The sequence below is a fragment of the Mastigoproctus giganteus genome, chromosome 4 (genome assembly GCF_048544385.1).
Source record: "Mastigoproctus giganteus isolate SK-2022 chromosome 4, ASM4854438v1, whole genome shotgun sequence".
NCBI lineage: Eukaryota > Metazoa > Arthropoda > Arachnida > Uropygi > Thelyphonidae > Mastigoproctus > Mastigoproctus giganteus.
Genome location: NC_143578.1, coordinates 22,196,963 through 22,215,345, shown reverse-complemented (window position 1 = coordinate 22,215,345; position 18,383 = coordinate 22,196,963). Strand labels below are relative to the sequence as shown.

The 18,383-nt window shown below is 37.7% G+C and overlaps 2 protein-coding genes across 2 annotated transcripts in view; both read right to left on the bottom strand.

Moving 5' to 3' along the window:
* Positions 1-10,024, bottom strand: part of LOC150086460 (uncharacterized) — a 152,812-nt gene extending 142,788 nt beyond the window's left edge. Inside the window, exons 1-2 of the mRNA XM_090372173.1 lie at positions 9,489-10,024; positions 6,535-6,579 (exon numbers count right to left, since the gene is read on the bottom strand). Coding sequence (XP_090228299.1) covers positions 6,535-6,579; positions 9,489-10,024 — 581 coding nt within the window. The remainder of the gene's footprint in view (positions 1-6,534; positions 6,580-9,488) is intronic.
* Positions 10,025-14,507: 4,483 nt separating this feature from the next.
* The window catches only part of LOC150086459 (uncharacterized), a 54,273-nt gene continuing 50,397 nt past the window's right edge, over positions 14,508-18,383 (bottom strand). The window contains exon 7 of the mRNA XM_090372172.1: positions 14,508-14,526. Within this exon, the coding sequence (XP_090228298.1) occupies positions 14,508-14,526 (19 nt within the window). The remainder of the gene's footprint in view (positions 14,527-18,383) is intronic.

Here is an 18,383-nt window from a genome sequence, read left to right as displayed (position 1 = left end):
CCTGGAACAGAAGTTAAACTAACAGGTCTATAATTACTTGTGTCAGCCTTTGATCCTCCTTTGTGAATTGGGGTTACATTTGCACATCTCCAGTCTATGAGAACCTCCCCTGAGTCCAAAGAAGCTCTCATAATTATGGCTAGGGGTTTGCTTACTTCCTTTGCTGCCTCCTTTAATATAACTGGATAGATCCATCCACCCCAGGTGCCTTTTTTATGTTTATCCTCAACAATCTCTCCTCCACTTTCCTCTCAGTTATTACAAAATCATCCAGCTCACTGCCAATGTTTACTTTACCTACATCATTCTCCTTCCTGAATAACTCCTCATTCGTGAATGTAGATGCAAAATACTCGTTTAGATTGTTAGCCACCTGAGCAGGATCCTCAACTGTTGAACCATCAATATCCAGTGGACCAATCTGATTCATCCCTTTCCTTCTTGAGTTTAAATAGGTAAAGAACTCTTTTCTGTTTTTCTTTGCATCCTTTGCCAAGGATTTTTCGTAGTCTGCCTTTGCCTACCTAATCTCCTTTGTGACTTGGTTACAGACCAACTTATATCTATCATAGGCTTCCATGTCACCCATTAATTTGTATGTATCCCATGCATTTTTCTTCTCTGCCACATGTCTCATTAGTTCATCTGACAACCATTTAGGCCTAAACCTTGAACAATATTTCTTAGTTGGTATGTAAAGCCTGGTAGCCTCCAAGATTAGTTCCTTGAATGCCTCCCATTTTGAGTTTGCTGTTGGTAACATCATCAGTTGGTCCCACTGTATAGAATTTAAATACTGTCTCAGACCATCACAGTCACCTTTACGAAAACAAAAACCATTCCCTTTACCTCTGATGGTAGTTACCTCCTTGAGTAAATCCCACTGAAACACACTGTGATCACTGCCACCTAGTGGTTCATTTATCTGCAGATTCTTAATGCATGAAGAATCACTACTGATAATCAGATCAAGAGTATTGCTCCCTCTTGTTGCCTCACGAACATGCTGATGTAGAAAACAATCATCCAATAAATCCACAAAAGCCTTGCTAGCGTACGAGTGACCAACCCACAAATTCCAGTCAATATCTGGGAAATTAAAATCCCCCATTATAAGATTCTCTGATTTACTGGCCCACTCTATTTCCCTGTACAATATCTTATTATACTCATCAGGGTCATTAGGCCTATAGCACACTCCTACTCTCAATTTTGATTTAGTATTAGTAACGGCCGCATGGTGCAAGAAAGCCTATGGCTTATGCTGCACCAGCCAAAAAAAAAAAAAAAAAAAAAAATCCTCTGCTTCCTGCCCTGAAGCCATCCTGCTATCCATCTAAGGATTTTCCCAGTGATTCCAACCTGTTCCAGCTTATAAAGCAACCGCTCATGTGGGACTGAGTCAAAAGCTTTGCTGAAATCTAAATAAACAATGTCAAAATTATTCCCTAAATTCAGCTCGTGAGTGACCCTTTCGAAATAGCGAACCAGATTTGTTAAACATGATTTTCCCTTTACAAAACCATGCTGAGTATCCTTGAGAATTTCAATTCGATCCAAATGATCCTGAATTCCACCCTTGATCATTGCCTCCATGATTTTCCCTACTACTGAAGTCAGACTGACAGGTCGATAATTTCCAACTTCACTTTTAGAGCCACCCTTATGTATGGGAGATACATTTGCACTTTTCCAATCCAAGGGCATCTCCCCAGAGTCTAGTGATGCTCGCATAATTAGCCTCAATGGTTCAATGCACTCGTTTGCCGCCTCTCTTATGATTATAGGGTATATTCCATCAACTCCAGGAGCCTTACTGGTCTGTAGGCTTGAAAGTTTTTTCATTAAATAATCTTGCGAAATTTCAATATCATTAATTACATATTTTTTAACTTCACTCCCACAATTTCCCATTGCCACATGTAAGGAATCATACTCAATATGAATAATATACCCTTAAATTCAACTTCTAATTATAGTCCTAACACACAATTCTTCTGCTAAAATTCTTCAGCTTAATGGTCAAAAATCAAACAACTTGTAGGTGAACTTTGACAACAGTTTTGAACTTAGAGAAATCTATTGATATTTTGTTAATTCAGGAGCCTTATTATCTATGTGCAACAATTACCAGTTTTCCTACAAGAGTCATATATGCTCCATATCAGCACCTTCATTCTACTGTGCTTTTGGATGATGTTTTGATAGTAAGATATGTTAAGGTTACTTTGATTAGCTGTCTAAATCCCAATTTATAACTTGTGCATATATCTCTTCTTCCTTTGAAAGTATTTACCTCTTTTCAGTTTATTGCCCTCCTCAAGATTACTAATAGTAGTAATAGTATTTGCCATATTGAGCAAGGAAGCCACAGGCTTTTGCTGCTTTGGCAAAAAAAAAAAAAAAAGTAGAAAAGAAAATGCAAATTATATGCTTCTCTCCTCACTGAGGTAATTATCCAGTTGACCTTTGAATTTATTCAAACTGTCAGCCTCAACTACCTGCAAGAGCAACTTTTTCCAGCGATCAACGACTCACTGGCTAAAGAAAACTTCCTACAATCTGATCTAAACCTCAACCCCTGTAATTTGAATTTATGACCTCTATTTCTGGAATTCTTTATAACAATGAGAATTACACCTACATTCATTTTACTAATCCCTCCCACAGCCTTAAACTTAATCAGGTCACCTCTGAGGTGCCTGGTTGCCAAGCTCTGTAGCCCACAATCAAAGTCTTTCATGTGGTCGTCTTTCTGCTGATCTCACCATTTGAGTTGCCCATCTTTGGACTCTTTCAAGAAGCTCAATGTCTCTTTTTAGACGAGGTCTTCATACTTGAACACAGTATTCCAAATGTGGTAAGACCAGATTTGGAATACTGCATTCCATACCACATCTGGAATAAAGAATTGTATGGAATTCTTTCTTTTCTTTACAGTACTTTTGGAACTTTGTGCCCTGCAAATTTTATTGTAGCTGGTGATTTTAATGACAAGTCCTTGACTTGGTTCTGTTCTTCTTCCAACACTTGCGGTCATCTTGAAGGTTTTATCTTGCAGCACCAACTTAATATTCTTAACAAACCTGATCTACCTTTTACTCTGTCTTCTTTTGTTGGTCAGTCCAATATTAAACACTCTCTTCTTCCTCTATTTTAAAAAAAAATCTGTTTTTGGACAATTTGTGTTGATTGGACTTCATCTGATCATCACACAATTTTCTTCCAGATTCAACCTGTTCCTTCCTTTTCTTCCTGGTATACTTCCACCTCCTCTCATTTTTCCTTTTGCAATGTAATTGGAAAAAATTCTCTAATATTTTTACTTCTGAATTTTCTTGATTTTCTGAAGTATCTAAAAATATGCCTCCTGCTGACTGTGCTACTCTTATTTACAATACTCTCCTCAAAGTTGCTACTCACTCTACTAAAAGGAAATCTAAAAAACATGTTGCTACTTCTTGGTGGAACAGAAAATTGACAATCTTGCAGTGAAGTTTTTCCCTATGCTTATGTCACACCAAACTGACTCGACACTGCCCTGTCCATCGATGTCGACTGGCTTCACTTCCTTGGACTTTATGTGTTTCTTAACTAATAGCATAACCCCTCCTCCCCTCCTGTCCTGTCTATCCTTTCTATACACATTGTATTCCCCAAATTCCAGTTCTGCATTCCTTATATCTGTGTGACACCACATCTCTGATATCCCAACAATATCTGCCTTTGATGTTTTGAGCAATACCTCAAATTCATCAAATTTATTTACCAAACTCCTAGCATTGGTGTACACGCAGGTATACATGCACCTGTTTCTATTCTTGGCTACCCTAACACAACCCATGTGTTTACTTGTACCGCAATGACTCCCAGCAGTCTCTGAAATATCCTGCATCTTGTTTTTCAGGCTTCTGCTCATTTCAATAGAAGCAGTGCAAGAATCACTTCCACCTCTGCCAGTGGCTACTGTTAATCTATTAGTCCTTGTATCCCCCCCAACTAGCAGTTTTCTGACCCACCTAACTCTGCCTCGACAGCATCAGCAAAAATTCTTGCACCCTTTCTATTTAAGTGTATCCCATCCCTGTAGAAGCAATCTCTCCTGTTAACAAGTACAGTCCAGGCTGAAACAAATTCTACCCCTTGAGCCTTGCACAATCCCTCCAGGGCCGAATTGATCGACAAGGCTCTCATCATATACTCCCTCCTATCGTGTCTGGGCAGAATTGCAGACACTTTCAAATTCAACCCTAATTCACGGCTTTTTTTCAACAGTGACCTGTACTTGCTAAGTAATTCCGCCGGTCTCCTACTCTTAATATCATTAGTGCCAACGTGTACAACTATATCACCTTTTGTGCCCTTAAAAGATGATATCCGCTCTACAACGTCATCAACCTTTGCCCCTGGCAGACATACCCTGGTCCTATTCCACCTATCCTTTTTTCAAAGCATGTTCCCCGCTTCCCTGACAATAGAGTCACCAACAACTACTAGTTCCTGTGGGACCAGTGCATTCTGCCTAGGGGGGCTGCCTCTGTGTTGCCTGATGACCAAGTGCAAGTTCTGGCGTTGATGTGGGTGGCTGAGAGCTTGATGGGCCCCTCAATTTATTTCCTTCGAGGGCATCCACCCTGTCCTTCAAGCTCTCATAAAGGCCCATAACAACGCTGAGTTGTCGCCTGATTTTCTTGCACTCCTCACATCGTGCACACACACAAAGACATCCCCCTTGGCAGTATCATGTCCCGTACCCGAGTGCTCCGCAAACATCAAGCAAACAGTGCGTTTTAAAAGACTGTGATTCAGAGGGCAACTGCCCCCCTCAGTTCTCCCCTGAACCACAGCACTCCCATTAGCTTGAGCCTTTTGCTTTGCTGCTCTGGTCTGAGTCATGATTCCGATTTAATTCAATAAAATTTCAAAACAAAATTAAATCCTTAAGTTATATCCCAAAACAGTTATAACGCTATATTTATTTTTTCGGTATCTAGTGTTTTCTACGAGTTCCCTTTATATAACTTCCGTATCACGTGTACCACTATAGTTATGTATTAATTATTTGTTACGATTAAGTCGTTATATATATAGAGTTAAAAGTACAATTTAATTGACAATAAAGTTTATCAAGATTAATAGATTTACTGATTAATTGACAATATTATATTGTGCACTATACTACACTAAGCTTATGCTATCGTGTAAAAATGGCGGGAATTCACGAACGATACTTCTACGGACTCGTAAGTATTGATTAGCTTCCAAATCTCGCTATCTCAATTTAGAATAAACTAAGGATCCTGACTAAGTCTATAATCTACTTATAGAAGATAATTTAATATAAGAATTGGTTAATAAATCGACTAAATTTGGTTTAAAAAAAAAGACCTCTTGTTCAATTTGTAACACGTGGCTTTGATACCGTTACCGATACTAAGTAATACCTACAAAATCTCTGTCTAAGTTAAACTTTAAACTAAGTATCGTAACTAGGAATATAAAGCTACTCTAGAAATAAGTTAATATGACAATTTAAGCTAATAAATCAGAAAATAAATCAGGAAAAACTTCTCTGTTCCAAGAGCGTCCAAGAGCTTCATCCACACAGGCTACTCTCGTACCCAATTTATGCCCCCTTAGGTTTGTAATCTGAACAAATGGAAGAATCCCATCATAATTCAGCATGCTCAACCCATTCAAGGCCTTATACACCTCAATCAGATCACCGTGCAGGTGCCTAGTCTCCAGCCACTGCAATTTGCAGAACTTAAGCCTCTCTTGGTAAGAGGATCCCTTCATTCCCCTCACTAATCTTGTTGCCCTTCTCTGTACACACTCAAGCAAATCTACATCCTTCCTAAAATGAGGTCTCCAGACCTGTACGCAGTACTCAAGGCATGGCCTGACCATTGCCTTATACAGAGGGACAATCACCTCCTTTTCCCTGCTAGCGAAATTCCAATATATCATTGACAAAACCCCATGAAATGCCTTGGCAGCCTGTCTGCATTGCTCAGAAAACTTCATATCTGATTGCACAATTACTCCCAGGTCTTTTTCATTTTCTACCACCTTAAGTGTAGTACCACACAGTTGGTACATTTCTCTGGGGTTACTTCTACCCATATGCAGTATTTTGCATTTGTCAAGGTTAAACTTCGGTTGCCACTTCTTAGCCCATTTGCCCAAATGATCTAGATCCTGTTGCAGTAGCACACTGTCATTACTGTCATTAACAACCCTGCCAACCTTTGTATCACCTGCAAACTTCAACACTAAGCCTGATATACCTTCATCAATATCATTGATAAATATACAAAACAACAGAGGACCCAACACCGAACCCTGTGGGGTTCCACTAATAACATTAGTCCACGAAGACTAATGTTATTAGTCTTCGTGGCCTTAGTTGCTGATGCTCCTAAAATCCTACTACAGCGGCAAGAATGCTGACAAAAAAGTAAAATAAACATTTTAAGAGTCAAATTTTTATAGAAATATACATAAAAAAGAATTCTATGAAAAAGTACTCACCTTACTTCAAGATTAAAATGATCAGCATATACATTTTTGGAATCACTGAAAAAATAATTGAGTGATTCAATATGGAACTTATAATTCAATTGCATACTATACTGTGTCAATGTATATACAGGATGTCTCAAAAATATTGGTACAAACATTTAGGGGAGGTAGGTAACATCTAAAGGAATGTGAATTCATAGGAACCCATAACTGGAAATGTCACCGTAAGTCGGTACACGGCGCTGTTCATCAGTTCGGGAGAGGGAAAATTTCTGGTTTACCCATTCAAGCAGTAGTCGCCGCATGAAGAGCATGCATCGATATACAAACTGTGAGCTGGCAGACATGCACCTAGTGTATGGATTAGCAAAGGGCCCACACGGTGTGGCCCCCATGCGACATAACATCGCTTCGCAATAAATGTGTGGGCAGGTATGGTCGGTGACTGCTTAGTCGGCCCATACCTGTTACCATCCCACATGAACTCCGCTAAATATCGGATCTTTCTTGAACAAGTTCTACCAAGGTTACTTGATGATGTTCCAGCAAATGTGAGATGCAACATTTGGTTTCAACATGACGTGGTGCCTGCCCATTACGGAAGTTTAGTTGGTGATCATTTGAACAGGTGTTTTGGGTGTTGATGGATTGGCCGTGGTGGACCCGTTTGCCTGGCCCCCACACTCACCTGATTTATTGAGCCTTGATTTCTTTCTGTGGGGGAAGGCCCTCAAATCCAGGGCCGGCGCAAACTTTTGCAGGGCCGGGTTCAAAATTTGTGTGGGGCCAAAAAAAAACACCTAAATAAATTATTTATTATAAACACGTTATAACATATTATATAGGATCATAAAATATTATTAAATAATTTTTCTGGCCTTTTTCGTTGCAAAGTCTTTAATTACATCATCAAAATTTATGAAATTTGCTACCTTGCTTTCGATAGACAAAATAGCCAGAGATGTAAAACGTTCTTGGCTTACTGCAGATCGAAGGTAATTCTTAATTAATTTTAACTGCAAAAAACTACACTTGGCTGAAGCTACGGTTACTGGCATTGTCAACATTATTTGCAAGGCAGTTAATAAATTGGGGTATGCTTCTGAAAGATTGCTTTTTATAATATATTTCATTGTGTCAAGACTCGAACAATTTTCTGACATAATCGTTCGGAACATCTTGATTTCTTCATATACATCTGCTCCGTCTATATCTCCTTCTAAATAGAGATGCAAATCTTGACAACATTTGAATAAATGTTGCTCATCCATATTTGCGATTTCACTCATATATAAAAAACCAAAAATGTTTTCATTGTTTTCATATAATTCAAACCTATTTTGAAATGATACTAATGCAGTATCTATTATCACAAAAAATAATTCGCTTGGAAATTTTCTTCATCGCTGATTGTTGACGATTCATCCTCTCCTTCGTAATCAAAAAGTTTTCTTCTTTTACCTCTGTATGTAGACTTAAAATTAGGTGTTATATTTAATTCTTTTGCAATATCTTTTGCTGTGGAAATGGCATTTACGAATCCTTCATTTCTATATTTTTTGAAAAATGCATTCAGTTCTTTTAAATGCTTTGTGGCCACATCTATATGCGTTTTTTGGTTCTGCAAAACTTTACTAACAATATTGACCTTAGATAATATTTAATACCAAATGATGAGGCTAACTACAAATTCAAATTCGTTTATTTTTCGGACAATGAACAAAATTTCACTTTTTAATTTACAGTCAGATATGTTTGTAGCAACTTCGTTGAGAGCATTTCGAAATTGGGGAAGTTGAAAGCGAACAGCTCTTACACTATTAAAATGACATTCCCATCTAGTATCTGATAATGGCTTAGGAGTAATTTCTTGAATATGTTTCTTTAAAACATCCCAACGTGATGTTAATGCTGCAAATGTCGTATATATCTTTTGTAAAACACCAAAAAAGTTTAAAGCTTCAGGTGAAGATTTTGCTGTCTCCCAGTAACAAATTCAAATTATGACTTCCGCATGGTACATAAAATGCTTTTGAGTTTTCACGCAATATATTTGCTTGTTCTCCCTGATATATTCCCCTCATGTTGACGCCACTGTCATATCCTTGACCAAGACAGTCAAATAAATTTAATCCCATATTGCCCAAAATAACCTTGATTGTTTTGGAAAGTCCTTTTCCTGTTGTATCGTGGACTACTTCAAATTTAATAAAACATTCTTTTATTTCAACATCATCATCTGTTATACTGACGTAACGAAGAACAACTGACAATTGTTCTTGGTGGCTCACATCTGGAGTACAATCCAATAAAATTGAATAATATTTTGCTTTCTTTATTGTTTGTACTGTTTATTTGCCATTGCACTTATTAATTCATTTTGAATCGAATGGGATAAATAATGGTGTCCTTTTATGGCTGTTCTATTTAAATGTTCGTTTAAAACTGGGTCAAATTTCGCAATTAATTCAATTAAATCCAAAAAATTACCATTGTGTGGTGAGTATAAAGTATCAAAAGTTCCTCGGAAAGCTAAATTATGTTGGACCAAATATAAAATAGATGCAACTAGTCTTCGAAGAACTTGTTTCCAGTTTTAAACAATTTTTGAATTCTTTATCAATTAGGTTGTCAGTGTGGAGATTTTGCTCTGTTTGAAGCCATTTGTTTATAGCTTGTAAATGTATTGAAGATTGTTCGTGCATTGTGATTCGCTGAGTTAAATGAGACCAATCACAAAATCCATCTGCCCTCAATGAAACATCACTTGTAGAAAATAATTTGCAAGTGAAACAGTATATCTTGTCTTTAGACTTAGAATAAATTAGCCATCTTCGTGTTTTTCTTTGTCCATTCACTAATGTTCTTGTAAAATATGTTGTAGAAAAACTTCTTTTGTGTTCATTTTTAGGGAAGTTAAATTGGCTGACTTGTAAAGAACCATGTTTAACTATCAAACTTACTATTTTATTTGTTCTTTCAGTTGGCCACGTACCAGGATCTTCATTGTCAAAATTCCTATCTTTTCCTTTCTCAGGACGGTTTCCAGTGTTTTCGCAATTTTTGGTGGTAAATTCGATTGTTTCTCTATTATCAATGTCTTCCATTTCTTCTTCAGAATAATTCCTCCTTCTCCTTCCTCAGGACGGTTTTCAGTATTTTCACAACTACTGTTAGTGGAAAATTCGATTGTTTCTCTATTATTAATGTCTTCAATTTTTTCTCTGGGGTGGTTTACACAATCGTTCATAGGAAATTGTGTTGCGTTTCTGTTGTTTTCAAATTCATCTGTTTGATCTATATACGAGTGTTCTTCAACATCATTTGGTCGTCTTGTTTCAATAACGTATTTCATAATACTGTTTGTTTGATGCTTAACATAATCACCTCGCTTCTTTCTTTTCAATTTTGTCCTGATGGGGTGCTTTTCATTAATACCATCTTCAAAGGAGAGTGAATATGTGTTGAGGCCGTCTTTTATAGCCCGGGCATGTTCCATTGCCGTATTGTAAAAGCGTGGTGGGGAGGTTGAGTAGTCAGAAAAGGGTGAAGTAGGGTGGGGGGGAAGAATTTCCCGCCTCATCATATTACACTTATAGTTTGGGAATTTGGAAATTGTGGATTTTTTTTTTTGGCGAAAAAAAAGGTAGGAAAGGGAAAGAAAGGGGTTTCGCTTGGAAATCCGGGTGCATGACTACCCGTCCCCATTAGTAGAGGTCCTGGATTTGGGATGGGGGGGGGGTGTTATGTTCTGTCATTAAAATTTAACTTATAGGATATTTGTTTTAGGTCCCATTCTTCAGAGATTATTATTGTTCTATGTATGTTTATTGATCTGCTTGTTGATCTCATTGCTAGTGTCTCACTGGTTTACAACTTAAATTTTGTGTCTTGTTTGTCAATTTTTCAAAGGAGGGATAATATCCATAATGAGATCGCAGATCCTCTACAAGGAAAAATTACAATAAATTATTAGCATTTATCCGATTTTAAGAAAATTAGTGGGTCTTGACTACTCAAGTTGTCCGTCCAACTGTCTAATAAATTTTGAGGAGACTTTAGGACCTCCACATATTTTTTTTACTCTTAAGTTCAAAAAGACTACTGATTTTCACTATAGCGTTCGAAGCATAATAGGAAATTTCTGTTAGTAAAAGGATCAGTTCTAACCATTCTAAACCCAAGTAAGTGACATGGGAAAGAATTATATTAAAAAGTTTAAAAACATTAAAACAATAACAAGGCAAATTGGTGATGGGAAGAAGAAGTAAAATCAGAGAGAAGAAATAAATAGAAATGATAGAGGATTTTTTATTCTGGTAAAGATTCATGCATTAGAGATAATCACAGAATGCCTCATGGTTAAAGTGTTATTTTGAATCTTCATTAATGTTTAGAAAACTTCAATAAATACACATGAATGTATTTATTGAAGTATTATCTCATCAATCTACACTTAAAATATTGGCAACGTTTCAAGGTTCTACTGAACTCAGTCTTCAGGTGGGTTCTACTGAAACATCCAACACTCATCTCCAGTGACAATACAGTTGAGGAAATCAGGACTGTCTGGACAAGACTAAATGAAGTCTTTTCATGGTGACACTATTCATTGCTTCTACTCATTCATGAGACTATGCAGTACAAATTTTGCACAGATGTTCCTTTTCTCTAAATTTTCATGCAGAATATGACGAATTGTCTTCTTATTCATACCCAACTCATCAGTCATCATTCTGAGCGTCAAATGATGATCTCTTGCTACGATTTCCTGAACTTTTTCAATTCTATCCTCATTTTGAGAGGTTCATGGATGACACTTGGGTCATCACGAGCATTAGTTTAACTTCTGTTCCAGGGAAATTAATGGAGACACTGATCAAAGAAGCACTACAGGATCATCTAGACAAGACTTCAGTTATATTTCAGGCACAGCATGGGTTTGTTAAGGAGAAGTCTTGTCTGATAAATTTGATTGGTTACTATGATATGGTCACAAAGGAACTGAATGCAAAGAATAATTTTGATATCATATTAGCATTAGCAAAGGCACATGATGCAAGAAAGCTTACATAGCATCATGTAAGCACATGATGCAAGCTTATATAGAGAGCATCAGCCAAGAAAAAAAAAAAAAAACCCCCTTCTCATTTCACCCATCCACTCGCTCCAAATGTTTGTCTAGTTCTGCCTGGAATCTACTATTTAAGCTATCAGCTTCTACAACAACAGATGGAAGTTTGTTCCAGCAATCAACCACCCGCTGGCTAAAGGCAAACTTCCGCACATCTATCCTGCAACTGTCTTTCCTCAATTTGAATTTATGCCCTTTCAGGCGATTATTCTGAGCAAGAGGAAGAATCCCACCCATATTAAACAGGCTCAAACCATTCAAGCAAGGCTTTATATACCTCAATCAGATCAACTCACAGGTGCCTAGTCTCCTTAGATATACTTGAATCTTAGGAAGACATTTGATACTGTTGCACATTGAAGACTGCTGTACAAATTGGAGCAGTGTGGCATAGGAGCAAATTGCTGCTTTGGATAAAGGGATGGTTTAGTGGGAGAAGACAGAGAGTGGTAATCAATGGACACTGCTCTTTGTGGACTAATGTTATTAGTGGAGTCCCCCAGGGTTCAGTGTTGGGCCCATTGTTGTTTTCAGTATTTATTAATGATATTGATGAAGGTATCTCAGGCTTAATGTCTAAGTTTGCAGACAAGGTTGGCAACGTTGTTAATGATACTAATGACAGTATGCGACTGCAACAGGATCTAGAAAAGTTGAGCAGATGTGCTGAGAGGTGGCAACTGAAGTTTAACATTGACAAATGTAAAGTACTACACAGCAGTAACCCCAGATTAACGTATCAACTATGTAGTACTACACTCAGGGTGGTAGAGAATGAAAAGGACCTGGGGGTAATTGTGCAATCAGATATGAAGTTTTCTGAGCAGTGCAGATGGTCTGCAAGAGTAGCTCATGGTGTCTTGCCAATGATATACAGGAATTTTCCTAGCAGGGAAAAGGAAGTGATTATCCCCTTGTATAAGGCAATAGTCAGGCAACACCTTGAGTACTGTAGTCTGAAGGCCACATTTTAGAAAGGATGTAGAGCTGCTGGAATGAGTACAGAGAAGGGCAATGAGATTAGTGAATGGAACAAAGGGTTGCTCTTACGAAGAAAGGCTTAACTTATGCAAATTACAATGTCTGGAGACTAGGACCTGCAAGGTGATCTGATTGAGATGTGTAAGGCCTGGAATGATTTGAATAAGCTTAATGCTGATAGGATTCTTCCTCTAGCTCAGATTAATCGCCTGAGAGAACATAAATTCAAATTGAGGAAAGACAGTTATAGAATAGATGTACGGAAATTTGTCTTTAGCCAGCAGGTGGTTTATTTCTGGAACAAACTTCCATCTGTCATTGTAGAAGTAGATAGCTTAAATAAATTCAAGGCAGAACTAGACAAACATTGGAGCGAATGGATAGGTGAAATGGGAAGTTTTTTTTTTTTTTAGTTTTTTTGGCTGATACTGTATAAGCTTGCTTTCTTGCATCATATGCCTCTACTAATGCTAATGCTCATGTTTGTCTTTGAACCATTTATACAATTCAAACATACTGGTATGACAAAGTTTCATCTCCATAAACAGTTTTTAATATTTTATGTTTCTGTTGCAGAATGACCACAACTGCACACAGGTGGGTGGATGCTGCATCATGAAAATGAAATATCTGCCCTATAGGCCTAACCTTGCACCCCCATGGTTTTTTTTTTTTTTTTTTATTTCCTTGCACACTGTGATATATATATTTTTTTATTTCCTAAGTAAAAAAAGGATATGTGAGGAAAATGCTTACAGTTGTCAGAAGAAGTTGTAAAGATATTGGAGGCGATTCTCAAATGCATGTAAAAAAAAGTGTCTTCCAACATGCTTTTGAAGAAGGCAGAAATGTTGGAGTAAGTGCATTTCATCAAATGGGGACTACTTTGGAAAGGAAAATCAAAATATGGATGATTAATAAAGGTGTGTTGTGAAAAACAAATTATGTTCATTCTTTATCTAACAGCCCTCATATTTCTTACTGATTTTTAAGGTAATAAATGGAGTTACTTTTTCTGAGTATACTTATGATCTTCAAAAAACACTGGGATGACAAATTAAGGGTTAATAAAATATGTAGTTCAATGGCTGATCTTAGTGCAGAATAGAGCATACATTTTCTAATTCCATCTAAAATGACAAATTCAACATAGCTGAGCATATCATGTGTGTGTTGATAAAATATTACAAGAAAAAGATATCAGATTGTTTTTTTTTTATTAGCACCTTTTACCAAGATCAGGTAAATAGCACTGATATTTGCCTAGTCATATCAGAGGCTGCAAAGGAATATACAAAACCTTTAAGATGGATTAATTGTGGTGTCATAGATTCATGAGCAATTTCCTTGCATTGGAGAAGTACAATGGCTACTAGAATAAACTTCCTGGGTGGTTCAGACTGACAGTCTGGTGAAATTTAAGAATAAATTGGAAGTATGATATGGAGGAATACAGGCTATACATGCAAAGTGCTGTTTTTTTCCTTTTTTTTTTGGACGATACAGCAAAAGCACTAACAATAAATATCCAGCCAAAAGTATGTAAATTAAAATTAATCTGATAGTGCATGGAAAAGGATGGAAGAAGAGAGATTAGCTAAGATACTGATGTTGAACAGGCCAACATTAGAAGAAAGAGGGCTTACTCTGGCAAGGACTAAAGATATAATAGGAAATAGAATAGCATGGAAGAAAATAGCACATGGAAGATGATGGTCCAAAAGTATAGAACTGTACATCTGCTGAGTATAACATATGGATGATGACAATGATGGTTTTAATGAGGTATGGAATGGCTCAATAAATGTTTCTAAAGGAGTCAAATATAAAATTTCATGATAAGCTGTTTCACACTGGGCATGAATTGTTAGATGTAGATGTCAAAGCTAAAAGATATTTTATAGATTTTTAAATGCACATTAAAAAGCATGTCAAATTCAGTGAAAAGCCCAATAGGAACATTGAACATGTAATTTACTGGATAGTGGGGATGATTCCAGTCTCTTTAAAGCTTTAGAATTTACTGTACTTTTAAAAATAAAGCTTTTAGATTAAACAGATTTTTGGCATTTTCAGTGTAATTGTGACTGGTTGCATTACATTTAAGAATGTATTGCATCTTTTACATATTTTGTCACTACTGGAGCACCAGGTTGTTTTCTGGGAGAAAAGTGGGTGGATTTTTTTATGAACAGACTACTTTGGCCATGATGAATCAATTACATATATTAAATAAGTTCATATGGTTTATTGTGTGTTATGTCAGCAACTGCATTTACAGGTGAGTATATATGTTAGCTGGATTGAAAATCCTGGAATAACATACAGGAGAAACCCTATTTCATATTTCTAGATGACTCTGTTAGTAATTTTCTATTTCTAGTTTCCTGTTTCTAGATGACTCTGGTAGTAGCTTCCTATTTCTAGATGACTCTGGTAGTGGATGGTAGATGACTCTCATCAACTGGTGCAATAGCACCACTTTGCTTATTGGAGGCTTGAAGTGGTAGAACCCATGTTTAGTCTGAGGAGCTAAGTTCAACCCTACCCCACATCTTCCATCATGCAGTATGACTGATGACTTTTGAGGTTGTGATGGACATCATGGCGAGAACCAATCTTTACATTTCAAGTGTGCAGCTCTAAAATAGTGTTCAAGGCCGACCACTAGTTAGTACTCTGGACCGAACCTATTGGTAACTCTTTAGGAGACTTCCAGATCAGCTAGTGTATAATCTTGCTACCTCTACTCTGCCAGATAGTGACTAGAGGGAGTCCAAGTAGTGTGTATGCGGGGGGGGGGCATTGTCAAGGCCACATTATGTCAAGGATCTGGGTATATTCTTACTATGTGTACATCATATCCAAAAATTTCATTACTTCATACAGCATGACCCCCCACTTTTTCTTACTACTGAATACACCATGAATTGCCAAACAATAGAGTAAGCTTATCTGCAAAAAGATATAAACCTCCCAAACACTTCCTAGTTCATTTCACAAATATATATGGTCTCAATTCTAATCTCAACAATGTCCATTTCCACTTGCAGTCTGCCAAACCCCATGTACTTTTTCTGACAGAATCTTAGTTATCGGTTGATTCAACTACTGCTCATCTCAGTTGCCCAAATTATTTGCTGTATGATTCCTTTCGCCAGAAAAGTGGTACTTGTGCATATGTCTGTTCCAATATTCCCTGTCAGAGACATGGTAACTTGGAATCTCCTCTTTTTGATCTTCTCTGACTTAAAATCTCTCTACCTCATTGTGTCAAATTCATCTGTTGTCTCTACCGTTCTCCCAACTCCGCTAATCACTTGGAGCTCTTTGACTTCCTCTCTTTGCAACTTGACTTTCTCCAGTCCAACTTTAATAAACAGTGAGGTAATTTTCCTTGGTGATTTTAATGTTCACAACTCCTGCTGGCTTCCATTTTCTAGTCACACCGATCCAGCTGGTCAAGATGCTGAGGCTTTTGCAAATACTAATCACCTTGCACAGATTGTTCATTAACCCGCAAGAATACCAGATAATCCTAACCATACAGCCAACACGCTTGATCTTTTTCTCACAAACAATCTTCTAAGTACACGGTTGAAGTGAGTGGTCTTTAGGCACCTCAGATCACAACTTGGTGATTGTCTCTTCTCCAATGGAGCCTTTATCTCATGGCTATTCCCAACCTCATGTTGTTTGGCATTACAAGAATGCAAAATAGGATGACATGCGAGATTTATTTTCTTCTTTTCCTTGGTCAGACTACTATTTCAAAACTTCTGATGTCAACATTTGCTTGGATCGTGGAAGTGAAATTATTCTTGTAGGAATGGAATCCTTTATTCCACATGCCACTTTAAAACCTTGTCCTTTACCTAAACCTCGGTTTTCCAATAAATGTGCTAAGGCCGTTCAGGAGTGGAATGTTGCATATCGTAATTGGCTTGTTTCCAATTCTTCAGTTTTGTTTTCTGCCTACACCAAAGCTCACAACAATTGTAAAGCAGTTATTAATCAGTCCAAACTAGATTTTGAACAGGCTAAGAGTAGAAAACTTTCTTCTTGCCCTAATGGTAACCAAGCATTCTGTTCTCTTGCCAAAGCTATTGGCCACAACTTTTGCCCATCTCTGTTCCCACCTCTGTCAAAACAAGATGGTTCTGTTGTCACTTCAGCCAAGAATAAAGCTGATCTGCTAGCATCCCGTTTTTCTTTCAACTCATGTATTAATGATCTTGGTAAAGCACCTCCCACCATTCCCAACAAGTCCCATTCAATGCCTCCTGTGGTCTTCCGTCAAAATCAAGCAACACAGCGGCAGTCCCCAAAGCAGAATGCGCTGGTCCCAAGGGAACTAGTAGTTCTTGGTGACTCTATTGTCAGGGAAACGGGAAACATGCTTTGTAAAAAGGATAGGTGGAACAGGACCAGGGTATGTCTGCCAGGGGCAAAGGTTGATGACGTTGTAGAGCGGATATCATCTTTTAAGGGCATAAAAGGTAATATAGTTGTACACGTTGGCACTAATGATATTAAGAGTATTGGACCGGTGGAATTACTTAACAAGTACAGGTCACTGTTGAAAAAAACCTGTGAATTAGGGTTGAAATTGAAAGTGTCTGCAATTCTGCCCAGAGACGATAGGAGGGAGTATATGATGAAAGCCCTGTCGATCAATTCAGCCCTGGAAAGATTGTGCAAGGCTCAAGGGGTAGAATTTTTTTCAGCCTGGTCTGTACTTGTTAACAGGAGAGACTGCTTCTACAGGGATGGAATACACTTAAATAGAAAGGGTGTAAGAATGTTTGCTGATGCTATTCAGGCAGTATTCGGTGGGTCGGAAAACTGCTAGATTGGAGGGATACAAGGACTAATAGATTAACAGTAGCCACTGGCAGAAGTGAAAGTGATTCTTGCACTGCTTCTATTGGAATGAGCAGCAACCTGGAAAATAAGATGCAGGATATTTCAGAGACTGCTGGGAATCACTGGGGTACAAGTAAACACATGGGTTGTGTTAGAGTAGCTAAGAAAAAGAACAGGTGCATGTATACTTGCGTGTAAATCGATGCTAGGAGTTTAGTAAATAAATTTGATGAATTTGAGGTATTGCTCAACACATCAAAGGCAGATATTGTTGGGATTTCAGAGACGGGGTGCCACACTGATATAAGGAATGCAGAACTGGAATTTGGGGAGTACAATGTCTACAGAAAGGATAGACAGGCTAGAAAGGGAGGAGGGGTTATGCTATTAGTTAAGAAATACATAAAATCCAAGGAAGTGAAGCCAGTCAACATCGCTGGATAGTGCAGTGTCAAGTCAGTTTGGTGTGACATAAGCACTGGGAGATCAAAATTGAGAGTAGGAGTGTGCTATAGGCCTAATGACTCTGATGAGTATAATAAGAAACTGTACAGGAAAATAGAGTGGGCTAGTAAATCAGAGAGTCTTATAATGGGGGATTTTAATTTCCCAGATATTGACTGGAATTTGGGGGCTGGTCACTCACACACTAGCAAGGCTTTTGTGGATTTATTGGATGATTGTTTTCTACATCAGTATGTTCAGGAGGCAACTAGAGGGAGTAATACTCTTGGTCTGATTATCAGTAGTGATTCTTCATGCATTAAAAATCTGCAGATAAAGAACCTAGTAGGTGGCAGTGATCACAGTGTGCTGAAGTGGGATTTACTCAAAGAAGTAACTACCATCAGGGATAAAGGGAAGGGTTATTGATTTC